The 24,640-nt window shown below is 43.0% G+C and overlaps 1 protein-coding gene across 1 annotated transcript in view; it reads right to left on the reverse strand.

Moving 5' to 3' along the window:
- CRACDL (CRACD like) overlaps positions 1-24,640 on the reverse strand; it is a 68,809-nt gene that overhangs the window by 33,645 nt on the left and 10,524 nt on the right. The window contains exons 2-3 of the mRNA XM_052649571.1: positions 15,330-15,409; positions 3,692-3,860 (exon numbers count right to left, since the gene is read on the reverse strand). Of these exons, the coding sequence (XP_052505531.1) occupies positions 3,692-3,860; positions 15,330-15,409 (249 nt within the window). The remainder of the gene's footprint in view (positions 1-3,691; positions 3,861-15,329; positions 15,410-24,640) is intronic.

Here is a 24,640-nt window from a genome sequence, read left to right on the forward strand (position 1 = left end):
CCAGTTGTGGCACACAGGCTTAGCAGATCTGGGGCACGGGGGATCTTCCTGGACCAGCCAACGAACCCGTGTCCCCTGCACTGACTGGCAGATTCTTTACCTCTAAGCCACCAGGGAAACCCTGGTGCGTGGATCTTTTTGCCCATAGTGATTGATGAGAAGTTTCTACAAAGTCTAGCAGGCTTATGGACTCTTTACAGAGACTAAAGAGCACCTTTAAATTTTTGTTTCTTATACTGTCAATTACTCCCCGACATAGAAACCAAGAATATACCATGGGGAAAGGACAGTCTCTTCAGTAAACAGTGTTTGGAAAACTTGGACAGTCGCAGGCAAAAGAATGAAATGGATCACTGTCTCACACCATACACAAAAATCAAAATGGATTAAAGACTTGAATGTAAGGCCTGAAACTGAAAAACTAGAAGAAAAAATAGGGAGTAAGCGCCCTGACATCTGGAAATGAGTTACTGAATCTGACATCAAAGCAAAGGAAACAAAAGCAAAAATAAACAAGTAGGAATACATCACATTAAGTAGCTTCTGCACAGCAAAGGAAACCATCGATGAAATGAAAAGGCAATTTACAGAATGGGAAAAAATATTTGCAAGCTTGTATTTGGTAAGGGGATAATATCCAAAATAGTAACATATATAAAGGACTCATACAACTCAACAGCAAAAACCCAATCGAAATACAAAATGAGAAGATCTAAACGGACATTTTGTCAAAGACAACAGGTGACCAACGGGCATGTGACAAGGTACTCAACATCCCCAACCATCAAGGAAATGCAAATCAAAACCAAAGGGACATCACTTCAGATCTGTGAAAATGGCTTTTACAAAAATTAAAGGAGAGAAGTGATAGTAAGGATGTGGAGAAAAGTGAACCCTTTTGCACTGTTGCTGAGAATGTAAGTTGGGGCAGTCGCTATGGAGAACAGCATAGAGGTTCCTCAAAAAGTTAAAAGTATCAACAGAACTATCATATGATCCAGCAATTCTGCTTTTGGGTATTTATCTGAAGGAAAGGAAAACAGGATCTTGAAGAGACATCTGAATTCCCACGTTCACTGTAGCACTATTCACAACAGCCAAACTATGGAAACAAATTAGGGGTCCATCAATGGGTGAATGGGTAAAGAAGGTGTGATACATATGTACAATGGAATATTATTTATTCATGAGAAGGAAGGACATCCTTCCATTTTCAACAACATGGACGGATGCTGAAGGCATTAGGCTAAGTGAAATATGTCAGACAGAGAAAGACAAATACTCTATGATTTCACATGTGGAATCTAAAAAAGAAAGCAACACATTCCAGTATTCTTGCCTGGAGAACCCCATGGACAGGGGAGCCTGGTGGGCTATGGTCTCCAGGGTCGTAAAGAGTCGGACACGACTGAAATGACTTCGCAAACACAGACACAAAGATTAAACGGTGGTTACCAGGGGCTGGGGGGTAGGGGGAACAGGGAGATGTTGTCAAAGGGTACAAACTTCCAGCCACACGGTGAGTAAGTTCAGGGGCTAGAGCACAGCTGGAGCAGCTCGATTAAAGGTAATTATGCCATATTACAGACTCGAAAACTGCGACGAGCGTAGATCTTAAAGACTCTCACCACAAAAGGGAAACAGTAACTAGGTGACATGATGCCGGAATTAGGAAATGCAATGGTGGTGATCATTTGGCAGTGTATAAGTGCATTAAATCAACACAGCGCACGCTTTAGAACTCCCACAGTGTTATGTATCAGTGATCTCTCAGTAAATCTGGGATAAAAGAGAGAAGATGTTGTTTCATCTCTGCTCTTGTAGGACGTTTCCTACCCCACAGCAAGCTTCCTCTCCTAGCAGCGCTCCAGGGAACCTCCACCAGGACTGGCCCCCGCCAGGTGCCGAGAATACAAAGATGAAAAGGGCACCGTCCATGGAGCCTGGCGATATAAGATGGACAAGTGGACAGGTCATTTCAGCCCAGCTCACCCCTCCAGCCGTGCTCTCGTTCCTTGTCTGTGTTTTGGTGGAGAGACAGGCTGTGTGTTGGGGGGGGGCGGGGGCACATGTGTTATAATGTCCCTGGGGCTGACCCAGTGAAGACATGTAAAAGTGAGCAATATTATCATCTCCTGCTCCCCAAGAGTCTGGAGCTGCCTTTTAAAAATGCGTGTAGAGCTTGCTCTTCACGAGCTACCATGTGGGTGCTTCTTGCTCCCCGCCCACAGCAGGAGAAACGCTGGAAGACTAACTCAAACCTCTCCTCTTCAGTCATTTGCTGCCACCAAGCGGTCAGTGTGACTTCTGCACCTGTGTGCAGAGTTCCTTAAGTTTCGTCTGACTCTGTTGAAGGGTGGACTGTAGCCCTGCAGGCTCTTCTGTCCGTGGGATTCTCCAGGACAGGAGACACTGGGGTGGGTTGCCATGCCCTCCTCCAGGGGAACTTTACAACCCAAGGATCGAACTCACATCTCTCACGTCTCCTGCACTGGCAGGCAGGCAGGTTCTTTACCACTAGTGCCACCTGGGAATGGAACACTCTAGTGTAATTTCTACTCTAGAAATGGGCGAAGAGACTGGTGAGGAGGGAGGAGACAGGACCCCTCCACGGGATGCGAGAGCCGGTGAACCCATCTCAGTATGGTCTGTGACCCACCAGGGTCATTATGCCTCCCAAAGAGTTTTATTCTCAAATTAAGGCGTCAAGGTTGTTTAAAAGAAACATAAAACCTGACAAGGCAACAAATCTGTTTTTTTCCCCTCCTTTTACTCACAGAAATAACTGCTAGAATAACTGAAGCATGTGCATTATAACTATATTTTGATGAAATACAAGTTAGGAAATAAGGATTTCTTCACTAGACTTTTCCATATTTTATACCTATTGGTTTTGTTCTTCCTAACAATGTTTTTTTGGGGGGAGGGTCTTCCCTTATAGCTCAGCTGGTAAAGAATCCACCTGCAATGCGGGAGGCTTGGGTTCGATCCCTGGGTTGGGAAGATCTCCTGGAGAAGGAAAAGGCTACCCACTCCAGTATTCTGGCCTGGAGAATTCCATGGACTGTATAGTCCATGGGGTCGCAAAGAGTCAGACACGACCAAGCAACTTTCCCAGACTTTGTAGGCAACAATGTTTTTTGGATGATTTTTCTAAGAAGTAAAGTAAGAAGCCTTCCCCCTACTCCTCTCTAACGGAAAATTTTCTTATTCGGTTATTCAAGGTTTAGGCTTAGACAGATGTATTCTTCTGGTAAAATATCCAGGTCCTCAAAAAGAGTTTTAAGTCAAATGAAATCAGGGATTACATCCTAATCTTGCCACTCTGCAGAGCAGGACACTGGGCGGATTTTCTGAAATTTCTCCCAAGCTTGGTTTACTCACTTATAAGATGGTATCTCTTACCTCCCCTCCTACATTTATTGCAGAATTCTGATATATACACACCTGGCACATAACAGGTACCTAATAATCTCCCCCCACCAACTTTCTGCATCCCTGTGTACAAAAAGACAGAAAACACCACTTCTATGGAAGAATCTCAAACACCTTCTGTGGAATTATTTAGGAGGAGAGCGGGCTCAGAAGTCCATCGAGTAACCATGACAATAAGCCTGAGTTCTGGGGTCCTCCTGTGTCCTCCTCTGCTCCCTGGAACACACAAGCCTGAAGGACGGAAAAGACAACTCACTCCAGCTCGTCCTCTGAGTCGTAGCCCACTGGTCCTGACTCAATGGCCATGACCTCGTTCTTCGCCTGACTTTGCTTCCAGGTGCTACTTCCTGTGGAAGAAGACGACTCCTTTCTCTTCTTCTTCCCAAAGAACTTCTTAAACGTTTTGAATTTGGACTTTTTCTTTCCTACACAGAAAGAATGCACGTAAGTATCTGCCAAACATGGATGAGATGTGTGCAAGGAGAAAAAGTAAGATTTCTGTCCAAACAAATTATTCACTTCCGGTAAGTCCTTTTCCCACACAGGAGGACACAAAGCACACAGCATACCATTTTTTTTCACACCTGAAAACAAATCTTGATTTCTATTCTGGACATTGAATGAAGGAGTCAAGAAAGCTTTGGAACATGAATCACAGAGTCAAAAGCACAAGCAAATTTCCTCTTACTTAAAATGAATCATTTTCAACAGGTCTTTCACTTCCTTGGTTATTAAATTTATTCTTTTTAAAAATTTGTATTACTCCTTCCCAAACTGATCTATTTATTTTTATCTGTTGGCCTTGCCACATGGCATACGGCATCTTAGTTCCCCAACCAGGGATTGAACCTGGGCCCCCTGTATTGGCAGTGTGGAGTCTTAAACACTGGGCCAACAGTGTGTGTTAGTTGCTCAGGTGTGTCCGATCTTTGGAACCCCATGGACTGTAGCCCACCAGGCTCCTCTGTCCATGGAATTCTCCAGGCAAGGATACTGGAGTGGGTTGCCATTTCTTTCTCCAGGGGATCTTCCCAACCCAGGAATCAAACCCAGGCCTCCTGCATTTTAGGCAGATTCTTTCCCAACTGAGCTATAAGGGAAGCCCAACAGGGAAGTCCTTAAATTTATTCTGAGTTTGTTTTCAAAAACTTTGCATTTTGTCTCAGGGTATAAAATGCAGGAGACTCCAGTTCAATTCCTGGGTCAGGAAGATCCACTGGAGAAGGGATAGGCTACCCACTCCAGGATTCTTGGACTTTCCTTGTGGCTCAGCTGGTAAAGAATCTGCCTGCAATGTGGGAGACCTGGGTTCAAACCCTGGGTTCGGAAGATCCCCTGGAGAAGGGAAGAGCTACCCACTCCAGTCTTCTGGCCTGGAGAACTTAATGAACTGTACAGTCCATGGAGTTACAAAGAGTCAGACATGACTGAGCAACTTTCACTTCACACTGTCAATTAACAATGTTGTGATAGTTTCAGGTGAGTAGCAAGGGGACTCAACTGTACATACACAGGTATCCATTCTTCCCCCGACTCCCCTCCCACTCAGGCTGCCACATGACATTAAGCAGAGTTCCCTGTGCTATACAGTAGGTCCTTATTGGTTACCCATCCTAAATACAGCAGTGTGTACATGTCCATCCCCAATTGTTTTGATGCAACCATTGTTTTTATTGATAGCACCATATTTGTTTTGCCCATTCCTGAATCCACACAGCACATTCTGGGTAGAATCATACAACATATATGCTTGTGTGTTGCTTCTTTCCCTCCATATATTGTGTTTGAGATTTTGCACGGAGATGCATGCTTTTTCCAGTCTTCCTTTCTTTAAATGCTGAGCAATATTCCATTGTATAAGCAAAATCAGATTTTAATCCCTAAAATAAAAATAGTCAAAAACAAAAAGTCTTGCCGAGGTAAAGACCATAATGATAACTCAAATCATTTTTCAAAATAATCCTCAAGTGCTAAGAATGTGTGTGTGTATATATAAGGTGAGTCAGCAGAAATTAACCCAACAACGTAAATCAACTATACTCCAATAAAATAAAATTTTAAAAAATCCTCAAGTGCTTCATTCAGCATGGATGTGAGCATCATGGACAATCAGAGGAGGCCCAGCCTCAGGGCCAAGAGGGGCTGCTGGAGTGCCAAATGCTGTGATGAGCTAACAACGTTTGGGGAGAAAACCCATCAACTGGTGGTGGTAGTGCTGGCTCTGTCATGCTTCCTGGAGTGTCAGAATCTACACCAGGGGTCCCCAACCTCTGGAATCTAATGCCTGATCATCTGAGGTGGAGTTGATATAGTAATAATAGAAATAAAGTACACAATAAATATGATGTGTCTGAATCATCCCCAAACCATCCCTCCCATCCCGGTCCATAGAAAAACTGTTGTCCAAGAATCCGGTCCCTGGTGCCAAAAAGGCTGGTGACTGCTGGTCTAAACTTCTAAACATTTCGTGATCTCTTCTCTGATGTCGCCTTCGTCCTCACCCACAAATTCCCATCATATTCAGGATCCTGAGATTTCAGTAGCTCAGCAACGTTGATTCCTTTCCTTCTGAATATGAGAATAGAAGGATGGAACATCACCGGTTATCAGGATGCTGTCTAGCATATCCTGAAAATTCGCTCACAATTGATTCATTTGATAAGTAGATCATTTTGTAAGGTGAATTCCCTTCTAAAAAAAAGTAGGATCTTTATAATTTGTTTACATTAATGCCTGCCTTGGGAAGTTTACATGATCTTGCCTTCACGTGGAGAATTTCTTAGGATTATCCTATAGCAGGAATACCTACTGTATTACCTTAAGGGGAGTATATCCGTACCCCAAAAGAAATGAGTTCTACAGTCAACTTTCCTTAACTTCTTTTTTAGAGTGTTACTCAGTTCAGTCAAGTTTTCTTAACTTCTTTTTTAAAGTGTTACTTAATTAATTACGTTTTGGCTGTGCCGGGTCTTGCCGTCTTTCTCCAGTGGCAGGAACAGGGCTACTCTCTACTTGTAGTGCTCAGGCTTCTCACTGCAGCAGTCCCTCCTGGGGAGCACGGTGCCAGGGCTCTAGGGCTTTGAAGGGCTTAGCTGCCCCAGGGCCTATGGAGTCTTCCCAGACCAGGGATGGAAGCCCTGTCCCTTGCATTGGCAGGTGTATTCTCGACTACTGGGCCATCCAGGAAACCCTTTCTTAACTTCTAGTGGAAGTTTCCTTAACCTTTATAACCTCAAAATGTTCATGCTATTAACTGATGGGTCTTCGCTCAGTCGTGTCTGACTCTTTGCAACCCTATGGACTGTACAGTCGATGGAATTCTCCAGGCCAGAATACTGGAGTGGGTAGGGTAGCCTTTCTCTTCTCCAGGGAATCTTCCCAACCCAGGGATCGAACCCAGGTCTCCCACATTGCAGGCAGATTCTTTACCAGCTGAGCCACAAGGAAAGCCCAAGAATACTGGAGTGGGTAGCTTTTTCCTTCTCCAGGAGATCTTCCCAACCCAGGGATCAAACCCAGATTTCCCACATTGCAGGTGGATTCTTTACCAACAGCTATCAGGGAAGCCTGATGGGCCTCAGAGAGAGCTTATTATTTGGAAAGGCTCCTCAGAGTTTTCTGAATCATGGGACACTACCTGGCCTTTGCCAGTTGACAGGTAGATATGCATCCTAGAAGGGTGGAACAAACATGCAGCCTCACAGTCCTTTACAGTTGAAGATAGTGCTTCAGGATTAAAGGGAGTGGCTACAAAGATCAGTATAGTGGCTGAACACTTTGATTTGTTGTGATTAGTTGGCCATACAGTGGGGGCCTGTGTGTTATATCTGTTCACCTACTAGGCTTTTTAATTTAATTTCTTTAATGGTTATGGGAACTGTTTGGGTTTCCTGCTTCTTGAACTTATTTTATTATTTTATTTTTCTAACTATCTGACTTTTCTCGTTTTTTCCCCCAGGCTCATCACTAATTTTATTTTATCGTTTATTTTGTAGTTGGGATATAGTAGATTTACAATGTTGTGTTAGTTTTTGCTGTGCAACATCGTGAACCAGCTATATGTAAATATATATATCCTCTTTCTTGAGCCTCCCTCCCAGCCACCCCCCCACCACACACCTCTAGGTCACCACACAGCACCGAGCTGAGCCCCCTGCGCTATACAGCAGCTTTCCACTAGCTGTCTATTTCATACACGGTAGTGTATATTGTCACCCTGCTTATTTAACTTATATGCAGAGTACATCATGAGAAACGCTGGGCTGGAAGAAGCACAAGCTGGAATCAAGATTGCCAGGAGAAATATCAATAACCTCAGATATGCAGATGACACCACCCTTATGGCAGAAAGTGAACAGGAACTAAAAGCCTCTTGATGAAAGTGAAAGAGGAGAGTGAAAAAGTTGGCTTAAAGCTCAGCATTCAGAAAACGAAGATCATGGCATCTGGTCCCATCACTCCATGGGAAATAGATGGGGAAACAGTGGAAACAGTGTCAGACTTTATTTTGGGGGGCTCCAAAATCACTGCAGATGGTGACTGCAGCCATGAAATTAAAAGACACTTACTCCTTGGAAGAAAAGTTATGACCAACCTAGATAGCATATTGAAAAGCAGAGACATTACTTTGCCAACAAAGGTCCATCTAGTCAAGGCTATGGTTTTTCCTGTGGTCATGTAGGGATGTGAGAGTTGGACTGTGAAGAAGGCTGAGAGCCAAAGAATTGATGCTTTTGAAGTGTGGTGTTGGAGAAGACTCTTGAGAGTCCCCTGGACTGCAAGGAGATCCAACCAGTCCATTCTGAAGGAGATCAACCCTGGGATTTCTTTGGAGGGAATGATGCTAAAGCTGAAACTCCAGTACTTTGGCCACCTCATGTGAAGAGTTGACTCATTGGAAAAGACTCTGATGCTGGAAGGGACTGGGGGCAGGAGGAGAAGGGGACGACAGAGGATGAGATGGCTGGATGGCATCACTGACTTGATGGACGTGAATCTGAGTGAACTCCGGGAGTTGGTGATGGACAGGGAGGCCTGGCGTGCTGCGATTCATGGGGTCGCAAAGAGTCGGACACGACTGAGCGACTGAACTGAACTGAACTGAACTGAGTGTATATATTTCAGTGTTACTCTCTCAGTTCTTCCCACTCTCTCTTCCCCACTCTGTCCACAATTCCATTCTCTCTGTCTGCATCACTATTCCTGACCTGCAAATAAGTTCATCAGTACCACTTTTCTCCGTTTCATATAATGTGTTAATATATGATTATTTGTTTTTCTCTGACAATGTAACTCTGTATGACAGACTCTAGGTTCCCACATTTTCACATGTATTGGCATATAGTTATTAATAACAGCCTTTTACTTTAGCATCTGTACTATCTATAATATAGCCCCCTTTTCTTGGCCCTGGTATTATCTGCACCTCCTTTTCTCCTGGATCAATCACATAGGAAGTTTGTCAATTTCATTTGCCTTAAAAAAAAAAGTCTGGCTTTGTTAATTCTTTTCACATGAGAAAAAAATAAGTGCAAGATTTTTGCACTAAAAATTTAGTGCAATATTTTTATTGCATTAACAATATGAATGCAATATTTTTTTAATTTCACTAATTTCTGTGTTAGTTTTTCTTTCCTTTCTCCTACTTTCCTTTGGGTTTACTTTGCTATCTTTAATGGGGTCGTAAAGAGTCGGACACGACTGAGCAACTGAACTGAAGTGAGATGAATACTTAGCTAATTAATTTTTAGGTTCTCTGTTTTTATAATATACACACACATTTAAGGCAATATAGCTTCCCTGGTGGCTCAGATGGTAAAGAATCTGCCCATAATGCATGAAACCCTGGTTCAGTCCTTGGGTTGGGAAGATCCCCTGGAGAATGAAACGGCGACACACTTCAGTATCCTTGCCTGGAGAATTCCATGGACAGAGGAGCCTGGCAGGCTATAGTCCATGGGGTTGCAAAGAGTCAGACACAAATGATCGGCCAACACTTTCACTTTCAAGGCAACACATCTGCTAAATCTATTTTAGCTGCATTCACACGTTCTGATATGTAGTTTCCTTACATTTGGTAAAATATTTTCTAATTTTCATTATAATACCTTCTTAGACCTATAGGTTATTTAGAAAAGTATGTCTTAATATCCAAGCACTTGGGAATTTTCTTATAATCTTTGTTATTGAACTCTAGCTTAATTGCATTGAGGTCAGTGAACACACTACACGATTTGAATCCACTGAAATTTGTTCAGACTTGCTTTATGGCTTACCATAAATTTGAAAATGCTCCTAGAGTGCTTGAAAATAATGTATTCTCTTCACTGGCCCACACACATCAATTAGGACAAGGTCTTTTTCCTTTTAATTGTGCTGTCCAAGTACTTTATGTCTTTAATTTTTAATACACTTGTCCTATCAATTAGGTGTATTAAAAATAATCCACTTTGATTGTAGAGTTATCTTTTTACTTAACTGCCAATTTCTGCTCTATAACTTTGGACATTATGTTGATAAATGCCATCTGCTAAGTCGTTTCAGTCGTGTCCGACTCTGTGCGACCCCACAGACGGCAGCCCACCAGGCTCCCCTGTCCCTGGGAGTCTCCAGGCGAGAACACTGGAGTGGGTTGCCATTTCCTTCTCCAGTGCATGAAAGTGAAAAGTGAAAGTGAAGTTGCTCAGCCGTGTTCGACTCTTAGCGATTCCATGGACTGCAGCCTACCAGGCTCCTCCGTCCGTGGGATTTTCCAAGCAAGAACACTGGAGTGGGTTGCCATTTTATTCTCCAGATAAATGTCACAGAAAGGTAGAATTAATATCTTCCTGTAGAAGTGAACCTTTTGTGAAATGACCCTCTTTATTAACAGTAATGCTTTTTGCCTTAAACTTAATTTTGATTGCTATTGATAGAACCATTCCAGCTTCCTTTGGCCCAGTGTTAGTAAGTTTCATTTTCTTCCATCCTTTTATCTTAAACTTTTCGAATCCTTATATTTAAGAGATTTAGAGTTTTAGAGTGGGTTTCCCTGGTGGCTCAGTGGTAAAGAATCTGCCTTCAATGCAGGAGACACAAGTACCATCCCTGGGTCGGGAAGATCCCCTGGAGAAGGAAATGGCAAACCGCTCTAGTTATTCTTGCCTGGAGAATCCCATGGACAGAAGAGCCTGGAGGGGTCCATGGGGTCACAGAGTCAGACACAACTTAGCGACTAAACCACCACCAGAGTTTCAGAAAACCAATCTGACCTTTAACTTCTGACTGGAACATGAGTATAATTAGCTACTGCCACTTCCTCTTGTTTGTTGTTTAGTCGCGAAGTCACGTCCAACTCTTTTGAAACCCCATGCACTGCAGCCCACCAGACTCCTCTCCATGGGATCTCCCAGCCAGGAATACTGGAGTGGGTTGTCATTTCCTCCTCCACGAGATCTTCCCCACCCAGGGATCAAACTCACTTCTCCTGCATTGGCAGGCAGCTTCTTTACCAGTGAATCACTTGAAAGTGAAAGCCACTCAGTCATGTCCAACTCTTTTCAACCCCATGGACTGTTCTCTAGGCAAGAATACTGGGGTGGGTAGCTTTTCCCTTCTCCAGGGGATCTTTCCAACCCAGGGATCAAACCCAGCTCTCCCACATTGCAGGTGGATTCTTTACCAGCTGAGGCACTTGGGAAGCCCTTACTCTAGTTACTGCCATGTTAATAAAAAACAAGTCTACCATCTTTGTGGTCTTTTAAAATCTTTCTTTCTGTCTTTTGGATTAACTGACTTTAAAAGAACATTCCATTTTTTCCCACTTCTAGTTTGTAAACTTTGTCTTTTATCTTTGTTCTTTCAGGGGTTACCCTAGAAATTATACTACACATTCTATTATGGAACAAAATAAGAAAGTTAGAATCAGTTCAGTTCAGTTCAGTCGCTCAGTCATGTCCGACTCTTTGAGACACCATGGACTGCAGCACACCAGGCCTCCCTGTCCATCACCAACTCCTGGAGTTCACTCAGACTCATGTCCATCGAGTCAGTGATGCCATCCAGCCATCTCATCCTCTGTTGTCCCCTTCTCCCACCTTCAATCTTTCCCAGCATCAGGGTCTTTTCAAATAAGTCAGTTCTTCAGTCAGTTAGAATACTTTCATCTTATTTCATACCCTACTGTTTTCATTCTGATCTTTAAAAATCCACAGATACTATTCCATATTCATTTGCTTTTGTTTATTGCTAAATTTTTATTTTGTTTAATTTTTGGCCATGCCACACATCAGGTGGAATCTTAGTTCCGGGACCAGGGATTGAACCTGTGCCCTCTGCGTTGGAAGTGCAGAATCTTAACCACTGGACCGCCAGGGAGGTCGCTCTATGTTTGTTTGGACGTGTCTGCTTGTTTCTTATCTTCTCTGCTTGCCACTCCTTCTTTGTCCAGACCCTCCACAGGGTATGATTTTCCTTCTGCCTGAAGGCAGATTCCTTTGGAATCTGAGGATCTCCTGGTGACACACTCAGTTTTTGTTTATCTGAAAATGACTTTATTCCTGAAGCTCCTTCCTGAAACATCGTTTTTCTAGGTTTCACATTCTAGGCTGGCAGTTACTTTTTCTAAGTTATTCTTTTAATAATATTGAAGACATCATTTTACTGTTTTGTGGCTTCTGTTGTGTGGTCAAGAAGTCAGTTTCTTGCTCCTCTGAAGGTCCTTTTTTTTTTTCTCTCAGACTAATTTTAAGATTTTTCACTTTTGTCTTTAGTTTTCTATATTTTCATTCTTTGTGGATTTCCTCTTATTTATCCTTCCTGGGAGTCATTCAGTTTGTTAAATCTGTAGATTGGATCATCTTTTTTTTTTTTTAAACTGAATTCCAGAAAATTCTCAGCTACTCTCTCCTCTCCTAAGAGTGCTCAAATGCACGTTATACCCTTTCATTTATCTCCATGCTTCTTGTCCTCTTTCTGTATTTTCCTTCCTTTTACTGTCTTATGATACATTCTGTGTACTTCCTTGTGATCTACCTCAAGCTGATATAATCTGCTAATAAACTCATCAATTGAATCTTTCATCGTAATAGTTTTACTTATTTCTAAAAAATCCACTTGATCATTTTTCAAATCTGGTACAGTAAGTCCCTTTACATACCAATGAGTTCTGTTCCAAGAACATGTTCATAAGTAAACTTTTTGTTCATAAGTTCAACAAAGTTAGCCTAGGGCCCCAACTAACACAATTGGCTATATATTAATAGTGCATGCGTGTGTGTCTGTGCTGAGTCACTTCAGTCGTGTCCGACTCTTTGCGGCCCTGCAGACTGTAGCCCACCAGGATTCTCTGTCCATGGGATTCTTCAGGCAAGAGCACTGGAGTGAGTTCTGTGCCCCCCTCCAGGGGATCTTCCTGACCCAGGGACTGAACCCGTGTCTCCTGTGTTTTCTGCATTGCAGGTGGATTCTTTACCATTGAGCCACCAGGGAAGTCCAAAATTACAGCACCGTACCTTAAAAAGTACAACAGCTGCCATACAGGGGGTGGCACACACATTCCCATCTTTGAAAGTTGAAAGTTGAAGGTCTGTATGTAGGGGACTTACTGTACATCATTTGAAAGTTGTTTTAAAATTTTTATCAATAAAATTAACTCTTTTAGGGGTACACAGAGTTGAATAATCACCACCAAAATCACACATCACCCTCTTGTGTTGTCTTTTATAGTCAAACCTTTCCCCTATCTTTAACCCCTGGAAACCACTAATATCTTCTCTGCTCTTATTGTTTTTCCTTTTCCAGAGTCATTCAGACAGCATGCATCCTTTTGATTTGGCTTTTTAAACTTATCACCACACGCTAGAGATTCCTCCATGTTGTTACATCAATCAGGAGCTTGTCCCTATCTATTGCTGAGTACTGTTCCATCGTGTGGGGCTTCCCAGGTGGGACAGTGGATAAAGAATTCGCCTACCAATGCAGGAGATGCAGGAGACGCGGGTTCCATCCCTGGGTCAGGAAGATCCTCTGGAGCAGGAAACGGCAACCCATTCTGGTATTCTGGTATACTTGCCTGGAGAATTCCATGGACAGAGGAGCCTGGCAGGCAGGCTATAGTCCATGGGGTCCCAAAGAGTTGGTTCCATTGTATAGATATAAACAAAGTGGTAAACAAAAGTAAAACTGCCATAGGCTTTTGTGTAACCATACGGTTTCATTTCTCTTAGGTAAATACCTAGGAGTCGGACTGGCGAATCATAGACTAAGTGTGTGTTTAATTTTACAAGAAACTGACAAGTACTTTCCAAAGTGGCTGTACCATTTGCATTTCCATCGGCAGTATAAGAGGGTTTCAGCTGCTTTGAATTCTCCTAGCATTTGCTGCTGTCAAGTGTGTTTCTGTTGGTTTTTTCCCCATTCTAATCTGTGTATGGTGGTATCTGATCATAGCTTTAATTTGCACTAACTCATGGCTATTGATGTTAAGTGCTTTGTCATGTGCTTTTTGCCACTTGCATATCCTCTTAAGTAGAACATCTTTAAAAATTCTTTACCTATTTTTAATTGGGTTGTTAGTTTTCTTACTGTCAAATTTTGAGTGCTCTTGTCAAATGTGATTTGTAAATATTTTCTCCCAGTTTGTGACTTGACTTTCCATTTTCTTAACAGTATCTTTCACAGAACAAAAGCTTTAAATTTTGAGAAAGTTCCATTTATCAACCTTTTCTTTTAGAGTCTGAAGTATCATATCTAAGAACTCTTATCTAATCCTAGGTTATAAATATTTGCTCCTATGTTTTCTTTTAATAAAAGATTTATAGTATTACATTTATGCCGATTATACATTTGAATTAATTTTTGTACCCTCATTTGAATTCAAACCAACTGTGAACTTTCAAATTTCATTTTTTTTTAACATACGAATGTCCAACTGCTTTAGCACCATTTGTTGAAAAGAAAATTACCACTGCATGTACTGAAATGTGAGAGAAAAAAGTAATCCTAATATATAGGATAATAAGAAAAATCTATCTGTATTATATGAAATAAAGTCTTTAATGAAATTAGTATCTGAAGCTAAGAGTTAAGAGCTAGGGTTTAATATTTTTGGAAGCTGTTCACCTGAACTACCTAAAGACAATCACTACTAGTACTTTGACTTAAAATAACAGAGAGAGAAATGGAAACCTCTGCCACAAAAAAAAGGTGAATACAAATAGCTGATATGAGGCTCATGTGGGGAGATCACATGTGTTTCCTAAGGTCAATTTTCCACCTCTATCAAGACACACAGAGCAATCTACAGATATCAGTAAACCAACCACATAACTGGGTAACTTGTGGAGTGTTTTGAGATGATGATTCATGGACTTGGAATTCAGCTCCCTAGAAAAGCACAATAAAGGTCTCTGGAAGGAGCATAAAAGCCATAAAAGAGGCACCAAAGGCTCTCTCTTGATACTGTTATTTCTTCTGGATGTTTAGACCATCCAAGGCTTTGCCCAATGTCTCACTGAAACCTCTGGATGTTCCTGGATGAGGAATGATTCCATTGCCTCTCTCTTCCTCTGCTTCTGTCAACTAAACCCGGGGATATGTTCACCTTCAAGAATGAGGAAAAGGACTTAATCTCTCTCTTGGTCTCTCACACACACACACACACACACATACACACATACACACACGTTGTCCCTGGTGTGTCTGATGGAGAAGCAAAGGAGCACGGCCCTCAAGTGGCCATCCACAGTCTTGGACGGGTCTCCAGCCCCTGGGAGGCATCTGGGGGTGTCTGAACACCCTGAACTGAACCCATTCTCCACGCGGAGAACCCGGAGCCCTTCTTCGGAAGCCCCTCGGCCAGCCCCACAACCCAACAAGGGTCCTCCCAGGGCAGGGAGAGTGAAAGAAGGCCTTACCTGTGCTGTCCTCCCCAAGGCCTTCTGCAGCCTCCCGAAGCTTAATGTCCATCACCCTCGTGGAAATCATGTCCAGCTCACTAAAAATCAGGGAGAAAGCCATGTGAGAGGAACAAGTCTAACTGAAGTTAATGACTGAGATGGTGACTGACTTTTGCCCATGACCCTGGCAAAGACAGAGGCCAAAAAACAGGTCCAGGGCTCAAGATTAGTAACCACATCAGTGTTTATCTAACCACTGACCAGACCCATTTAATGGAAAACAGAAAGCTGGGAAAGCTTCACCAATTTATACAATGCAGATTTGGTTTCTTTCTTTGAAAGAAAAATTTTCAGAAATTATGTTTTGCTCAAACGCTGGGTATTAATATGGAATCTATGCCCTGATGAACCTATCTGCAGGGCAGGAATAGGGACGCAGACAGAGAGGACAGACTTGTGGACACAGCGGGGGAAGGAGAGGGCAGGAGGAGCTGAGAGGGGAGCACCGGCGCATCTACACCACCGCATGTGAAACAGCCAGCCAGTGGCACGCTGCTGGGCAGCACACAGAGCTCAGCTCGGTGCTCTGTGAGGACCTAGAGGGCTGGGGTGCAGGGGTGGGAGGGAGGCTCAGGAGTGAGGGGACGCATGTGTGCACACAGCCGACTCGTGCTGCCGTACGGCAGAAACCAACACAACACTGTAAAGCAATTGTAATCCAACCTAAGAAAACTTAAACAGAAATTACATATATGAAATGAATCGCCAGTCCAGGTTTGACGCATGATACTGGATGCTTGGGGCTGGTGCACTGGGACGACCCAGAGGGATGGTACGGGGAGGGAGATGGGAGGGGGGTTCAGGATGGGGAACACGTGTATACCTGTGGCAGATTCATGTTGATGCATGGCAAAACCAATACAATATTGTAAAGTAATTAACCTCCAATTAAAATAAATAAATTAATATTAAAAAAAAAGAAATTACGTTTTTCTCTTGTTCACTGTAGAAAGTTTGAAAGACACAGAGAAAATCACTATCTCACCAATCAAGGAAGACTAACCACAGCCAATGTTTTAACATTTTTCCTTCCAATATTTTTCTATGCAAATATTTATGTGCCAAGCACACATGCACCACATTAGTAAGACTGACTTCCTGATTTTCTTATCCCACATCAGTAAAATCCTTGATGTGTTATTGTAATGGCTGCATAATGTTTGGATTGGATGCTGCACCATCATTTATTTACCTTATTTCTTTTTAGAATTTTTTATGAAAAATTTCAAACAAAAGTACACAGAATGTGTAATGAACCTAATACATATGACTCTTGCTCATCTTAACCCCTTATCCCCTCCCACTTCTGCCAGGTCATTTCAAAGTGAATCATCCCAGACACTATCGTCCTTTAATCCATAAGGACTTGGCTTCTTCTTAAATTAAAAACCTCTGACTTTTCATGGAGGAGAAGGCAATGGCAACCCACTCCAGTACTCTTGCCTGGAAAATCCCATGGATGGAGGAGCCTGGTGGGCTGCAAAATGATTACTGGCCAATATTCCTGCCAGAGAGTACTGAGCTGTGCCCCTGCCTCCCATAGCTGACTTTTTAAAGAAATTAATATGTTTATTTTGGCTGTGCTGGGTCTTAACTGCTGTGTATGGGCTTTCTCTGCTTGCAGGGAGCAGGGGCTGCAGGCCTCTCACTGCGGCGGCTTCGCTTGTTGCAGAGCACAGGCTCTGGAGCAAGAGGGCTCCAGCAGCTGCAGCGCGTGGGCTCTAGAGCGAAGGCTCGGTAGTTGTGGCGCAGGGGCTTAGCTGTCTGGTGAGCACGTGGGATCTTCCCACATCAGGAATCGAACCTGTGTCCCCTGAATTAGCAGGAAGTCCCCATAGCTAACTTTTAAAACAGCACATTCTATCCTACACAGACTAACTCATCATTTACTTGGAAAGTTATTTCTTATTGGCAATCATTATGAATTTTCCCACTTTAAAAGGGAGCTAAAATATTTAACTAATGAATTAACATTTATCACTTATACACAGTACACAACAGGAAATGATGGGAGAAATTTTTTAAAAATATTTAACAGAGGAAAGAAGTTGCAGGTCTTTGCTAGAGTTGAGTCTAATATTTAGGTCTCCTTTAATATTAATGTCAAACAGTCCATCTCTGATCAGCCAACTCCTTAAAAGGTGAATAAGCATTCATAAGCCTTGCTTCCTGATTTTGATATAATTTGACTTTACAAAAATGTTGGAGCAACAGGATGAAGAAAAAAAAAATATGATCATTTCAACTGATGCAAAAAAGCCATTTGACAAAACTCAACACCTTTTATGACAAAAAATTTTAAAAACTAGAAATAAAGGAAAACTACCTCGATGTAATAAGGCCATATATGAAAAGGCCACAGCTAACATCATACTCAACAGTGAAAAACTGAATTTTTCCTCTAACATCAGGAACAAGACACTCTCACCATATCTACTCAACACGGTACTAAAGTTCTAGCTGGAGCACACAGACAAGAAAAATAAATAAAAGGCATACAAGTTGAAAAGGAAAAAATTAAATTATATCTGTTCATAGATGAAATGATCTTATATCCTAAAGATCCACACTCTACAACAAAAAACTATTAGAACAAATACATGAATTCAGCAAAGCTGCAGAACACAAAATGAACACACAAAAATCAGTTGTTTCTATAAAATAACAATGAACAATCCAAAAAGGAAATTCAGAAAGTAATTTCATTTACAATAGTATCAAAAAGAATAAAGTACTTAGGAATAAATTTAAGCAAAGAGACAAAGGACTTACTTATACCCTGAAAACTAAAACATGTTGCCAAAGACTGAAAATAATGTCAATAAGTGCAAAGACATCCCATGTTCATAGAACGAAAGACTTATTATTGTTATGATGTCCATACTACCCAAAGCAATCTACAGATTGAATGCAAACTCCATCAGAATCCTTGATCCCATAGACTCCTGCTGCTTAAAGTTACTATAGGGGAAGGGGCAGCTACCAGAGTATTTGAAGGAAGATGCAGCAGAGAAGGGAAAGCAGAAAAATACAAGGAGCAAGGAGAATAAAAATGGTGAGGATTGGTTAAGTGCCAACTACTACCTTGGGTACCATCTTCCATGGTTGCCAGTGAGCTAGAAAGTACAAGCGCTCGAGCTTTCTATTGTCTGAATTTGTAGTTAACAACTGCAACGACTTATCAACTGAATTATCTCATTTAATCCCCAAGAACTCTAAGTATTCTCATTTTGAAATTGAGATCCTGTATTAGGTATCAGGTAAGTTTATTAACAGCAGAGACATCACTTTGCCGACAAAGGTCCGTATAGTCAAAGCTATGGTTTTTCCAGGAGTCGTTTGGATGTGAGAGATGGTTCATAAAGGGCACCAAGCCTTGCCCAGAAAGGAGCGTTTTATAAAATATGCGGATTTTGTGGCAAGCTTCCATTTGAATTCTCAAAGTTTATAAATTTATAGCAGTAAAACTATTGGGTAGGGATTTCCTTGGTGGTGCAACAAGGAATTGATGCCTTTGAACTGTGGTGTTGGAGGAGACTCTTGTGAGTCCTTTGGACTGCAAGGAGATCACACCAGTCAATCCTAAAGGAAATCACTTCTGAATATTCACTGGAAGGACTGATGTTGAAGCTCCAATACTTTGGCCACCTGATGCGAAGAACTGACTCATTGGAAAAGACCCTGATGCTGGGAAAGATTGAAGGCAGAAGAAGAGGGTGGCAGAGGACAAAATGGTTGGATGGCGTCACTGACTCAATGGACATGAATTTGAGCAAGCTCTGTGGTCATAGTGGAGGGCAGAGGAGCCTGGCGTGCTGCAGTCCCCGCGGTCACAAAGAGTCAGACAGGACTTAGGGACTGAACAACAACAACGAAAATGTATTAACTGGTCCAAAACAGTGAAGCAGAGACGCTAGCTTGTACATGCATGTTGCCTGCATCCCCAGCACGGGAAGGCACTTCTGAAGCCTGGGGCTGCAGGGCTGTGTGAGACCGATGTTGACCCAGTGGAGAGGAGCATCCTGAGCTGTCCCCAGAGAAGCTTAAGGGGAGCTGGGAAATCCAAAGGACACTGGTCTCCCATGGAAATGGCTCCGCCTGCCGAGTAGCCCCTGTCCAGGATCAGGCCCGAGTCCAGGGGCTGAAAGAGCCCCATGAGACCATCCATTGGGTCAGACGGGGCATCTTAGTCCAGAGAGCGGGGGTTGAGGCTGCCATAATTTATCAACTAACGCCTTTGAGAAACCATGCGATTACCTTCAAAATGTCCACCTCGGCAAATTTTTTGTTGTTGTTGCACAATATTTTTTCAAAGTCTTTATTGAATTTGTTAGAGTACTGCTTCTGTTTTGCGCTTTGGTTCTCTGGCCAGGGGGCATGTGGGATCTTAGCTTCCCAACCAGGGGTCAAACCTTACCCCCTGCATTGGAAGGTGAAGTCTTAACCACTGCACCACGAGGGAAATCAGTACCCAACAGTTTTACTGCTATAAATTTATGAACTTTGAAAATTCAAATGGAAAACTTGCCACAAAATCCACACATTTTATAAAAGGCTCCTTTCTGGGAAGGGCTGAGAATGTGAAGGCATACGTGAGTGTGCGCATAGCCTTTGAGGTGGGTGTGCAGGAGGGCGTCCACCCCACTGAGTGTGGAACAGACCCAGGAGCTCTGACGTGCTGCTCCCTGGGTTGAGTGACGTGGCTGTGATAAAGCCTTGTGCCAGGGCAGGGGGTCAGGAGCAGGTTGGAAGGAGGGCGGGGGACCCTAGAGGAGAGCCCGGGGCTCTTCTCGTTGGACCCGGATGCAGAGAGCAGCACCAGATGCAAGGCTGCTCACGGACTCAGGTTCGGAGGCAAAAGTCACCCCACAGACGAAGGGACGGCAAGCCAGGCTCACCGCACGTGGGAGGTCTGAAAACCTGCTCGTTCGTCTTCTTATGAATAAGAATGCAATATGGTGTGCTTGTTGGTGTTCAATCACCGAGTTGTGTCCGACCCCACGGGCTGCAGTACGCCAGGCCTCCCTGTCCCTCACCATTTCCCAGTGTTTGCCCAAGTTCATGTCCATTGCATTGGTGGTGAGATGCTGTCCAGCCAGCTCATCCTCTGTCGCCCCCTTCTCCTCCTGCCCTCAATCTTTCTCAGCATCAGGGACTTGTTCAATGAGTCGGCTGTTCACATCAAGTGCCCAAAGGATTAGCGCTTCAACATCAGTCCTTCCAATGAATATTCAGGGTTGATTTCCTTCAAGAATGACTGCACCAGTCAACATGGTGCAGAAGAAAAGGAAAAGACTTGAAAGTGAGGCAGGCCTGGAGCTGAAGCTGCACCCTAGCACTGATGAGGGCCGAGCCTCAGTTTCTTCATCTATAAAACACAGCCAGTAACACTTTAACTGAATGGGACTGAGAATACAGCATATAGAAGCACCCACTGAGAAGAGCTGTTGGTTTCTACACCTCGTTTCTCACCACAGGCTCACCCCTCTGCACAACTGCAGACAAGAATATACACAACAGGTATACCCTGGGGATGGTCCATTCTGTCCAATGAAGGCACAGTCTCCTTGGGCAAACAGGTCACTTCAGAGCCACCAGTGTCAGAGATGAAAACACCTGGGCTCCTAAATGAGCCCTGATCTTCCCAATGCCCCCATAGCTCGATGGACCATGAATAAAACTGCTGCCAAGTAACAGAAAAACTATATTCCAGGCCACGGAGGCATGTCTACCCCTTGAGACTTTGGGGTGCAAGGATGGAGAACCGGCCCCTCCACTTGGGTGCTTCAGGCGCAAACACTCTGCAGCTACTACAAGTAACAGATAAAACTATATTCCAGGCCACGGAGGCATGTCCACCCCCTGAGACTTTGGGGTGCAAGGATGGAGAACCGGCCCCTCCACTTGGATGCTTCAGGCACAAACACTCTGCAGCTATTTTAAAGGGAATGTCTTCTCCGTTGAGCCCAATAACCTGTACTGCTGAATACATGTTCCCCCACCTGAGTAAAGTTCAAAAAACAGCCAGGAGAACCTTAATTAGAAAGTGTTAGTTGCTCAGTCATGTCCGACACTTTGGGACCTCATGGACTGTAGCCCACCAGGCTCCTCTGTCCATGGGGATTCTTCAGGCAAGAATACTGGAATGGGTTGCCATGCCCTCTTCCAGGGGATCTTCCCAACCCAGGGATTGAACCCAGATCGCCTGCATTGCAGACTGATTCTTTACCATCTCAGCCACTAGGGAAGCCCTTTTATATAGAAAAGCAATGTGTTAAATACCGTATCTCCCAGGATCCCTCCTGCTTCTTGCTGGAACTCAAGGTTCAGATCAAGTGGTCCCAACACTCCTTCAACCAGCTTTTGCCCTCCCCCTTCCCACTCTGTTGCTCTGACAGCGCAAGTCCAGGAACAGAAAAACTTGTTCTTCAAATCTGGGCCTGAGGGGGCCTCTTCAGGGGTTCTCATTAACTCCAGAGGGTGCTTGGCCTCCAGCCCCCTCCACATAGCACTCATCAGTGTGCACTGGGCGCCTACAGAATCCAAGGGGGTCCTGGATCCAAAGAAAGATCCTGTGGGGGCTGCTCCCACTCCTGCTCTCTGAACCCTAACTCACCACAGGCTTCTCCCCAGTTTTTGGCAGAATTCTATCATTAGCTGCAGCTCATACTAAAAAATTCTACAGAAGTTTATGCACGTGAAGAATGAGAACAGGTTTTAACTACGATATTTTAAAGAGACCCATGCATTATACTCTACACAATGCAAAGAAAAACATCTGTATCCTGAGTACATGACCCTGAGCCCATAATTATGTACAAAAAAGCCTTCGTGTTCACCCTTACAGACCCACTCATTCCACACCACCCTCCAGGCTATGCTTACCTCTGTTTGATATTCTTTCTCAGCCCCTGTACCTGTCTTTACAATGCTCACCACAACCGTCAACAGCAACTTGTTTGTAAGGTATCTGCCTACCACTGCCCTTACGTTCAAAGCTGTGAGCTTCGATGCCTGTCACATCCATTGCTCTCTCACCAGGAGTAAACAACCCAAAAATGAAGTCTAAAAAAACAAATTCCATTGACAATAGCATACAAAAGAATAAACTACTCAGGAACAAATTTAACCAAGGAGGCAGAATACCTGTACTCTGGAAACTACAAAACATTGCTAAAAGAAATTAAAGAAGACACAAATAAACAGAACGTTATCCAGTGTTCACAGATGAAAAAACATGTTTAAGATGGCAATACTTTCCAAATTGATAAAACAGATCCAGTGCAATCCTTATCAAAATCCCATGTGGATTGTTTTTCCCCAGAAATTTTTGTTTTGTTTTTCTTTTTGCAGAAATTGGCAAGTTGATCTGAAAATTCATATGGAAAAACAAAGGACCCAAAACAATCTTGAAAGTGAAAAACAAAGATGGAGGATTCATACTTCTCAGTTTCAAAACTGACACAAATCTACAGCAGTCAAGAATGCATGGTACTGTCATACGTAAAATAGCTAGAGAGAAGCTGCTGTATAACACAGGCAGCTCAACCCTGTGCCCTGTGACAACCGACAGGGTTGGGACTGGGGGGCAGGTGGGATGGGGGTTCAAGAGGGAGGGGAGATATGTATACTTCTGGCTGAATCACATTGTTGTACAGCAGAAAGCAACACAACACTGTAAAGCAATTATCCTCTGATTAAAAATAAATGAAAGTGGCAAGCTGCTATATAACACAGGGAGCCCAGCCTGGCGCTCTGTGACAACTAGAGGCGTAGGTGGGAGGGAGGCTCAAGAAGGAGGGGATATACATGTATATACTTATGACTGATTCCCATTATGGCACAGCAGAAATCAACACATTGTAACATTGTAAAACAATTATCCTCCAACTGAAAAATAAAAAAGGAATGCATGGTACTGGCATACAGATAGACATATAGGTAAAATGAATTCAGGGTTCAGAAATAAAATATATTTATGGCCAATTGATTTTGACCATGGGTTCCAAGATAATTCAGTGTGGGAAGAATCAGTCTTTTCAACAAATGCTGGAACAACTGGACATTCACATCCAAAACATGTTATATTCCCACCTCACACTACACATAAAAATTGCCTCACAGTGGATCACAGACGTAAATGTAAGTGTTAAACCTATAAAAACTCTTAGAAGAAAACACTGGAATAAATTTATATCTTGGGCTACGCAATGATTACTGAGATGCAGCACTAAAAGGCCAAATTTATAAACTTTTTGTTTCAAACCCATCTATCAAGAAAGTGTGAAGGGAGCCCACACACTGTGAGAAATTTTTGCAAATCGTGTATCTGGTAAGTGATTTGTATCCAGAATGCAAAAATAATTCTTATAACAATAATAAAAGACATCCATTTTAAAGTAGATGAAAGATTTAAACAGATACTTGTCCAAGAAAGAAAACAGACAGCCAATAAGCATATGAAAAGATGTTTGACCACTGTTTGTTGCTTAGTCGCTAAGTCGTGTCCAACTCTTTGCAATCCCATGGACTATAATCCGCCAGGCTCCTCTGTCCATGGGATTTCCCAAATAAGAATACTGGAAAGGGTTGCCACTTCTTCTCCAGAGGATCCTCCCTGTCTCCCGCATTCCAGGTGGATTCTTTACCACTGAGCCACCAAGGAAACCCATCACGAGGGAACTGCAAGCTGAAACCAAAGTGAGATACTACTCGACGCTCGCTAGACTGGCTCAATAGAAAGACAGACAATAACAAGTGATGCAAGCACATTTAGAAATTGAAACCCTCATTCATTGTTGACGGAAATGCAAAACATTACAGACACTTTGGAAAACAGCTCCTTGGGGAAGAAACCTCATAAAGCATAAAGATACCATACAGTCTGGCAATTCCATTCCTAGGTATTTACCTTGGAGAAATAAACACATATGTCTATGAAAGATTCTAGGAATACCATGGAGTAGGAGGCACCAGGAATCTCTCTCCCACCTAGACAACAACTACACTGGCAGAATCTGTTTGGTGTAGCTATTTCGGAGTCCATCGAAGGCTCGCAACTCCCAGAGGAGGGCTGGTATGTAAACTGCAGGTAATTTCAGTCAATTTCAGCTCTTAGTTCAATAGCATCTACTCACTCCCATTCCCAGCTCTCTTGACAGGCAGCCACGCATCTCAAAGCAGCTTGCACACAGCTTGAAGGAACCATGGTGGGCAAAAAGGACCCAGTTCTCCAAATACTAGAGATCTGTGCTGTGATTAGTGCTGAC

Source organism: Budorcas taxicolor, chromosome 11, assembly GCF_023091745.1.
Source record: "Budorcas taxicolor isolate Tak-1 chromosome 11, Takin1.1, whole genome shotgun sequence".
In the NCBI taxonomy this organism is placed as follows: domain Eukaryota; kingdom Metazoa; phylum Chordata; class Mammalia; order Artiodactyla; family Bovidae; genus Budorcas; species Budorcas taxicolor.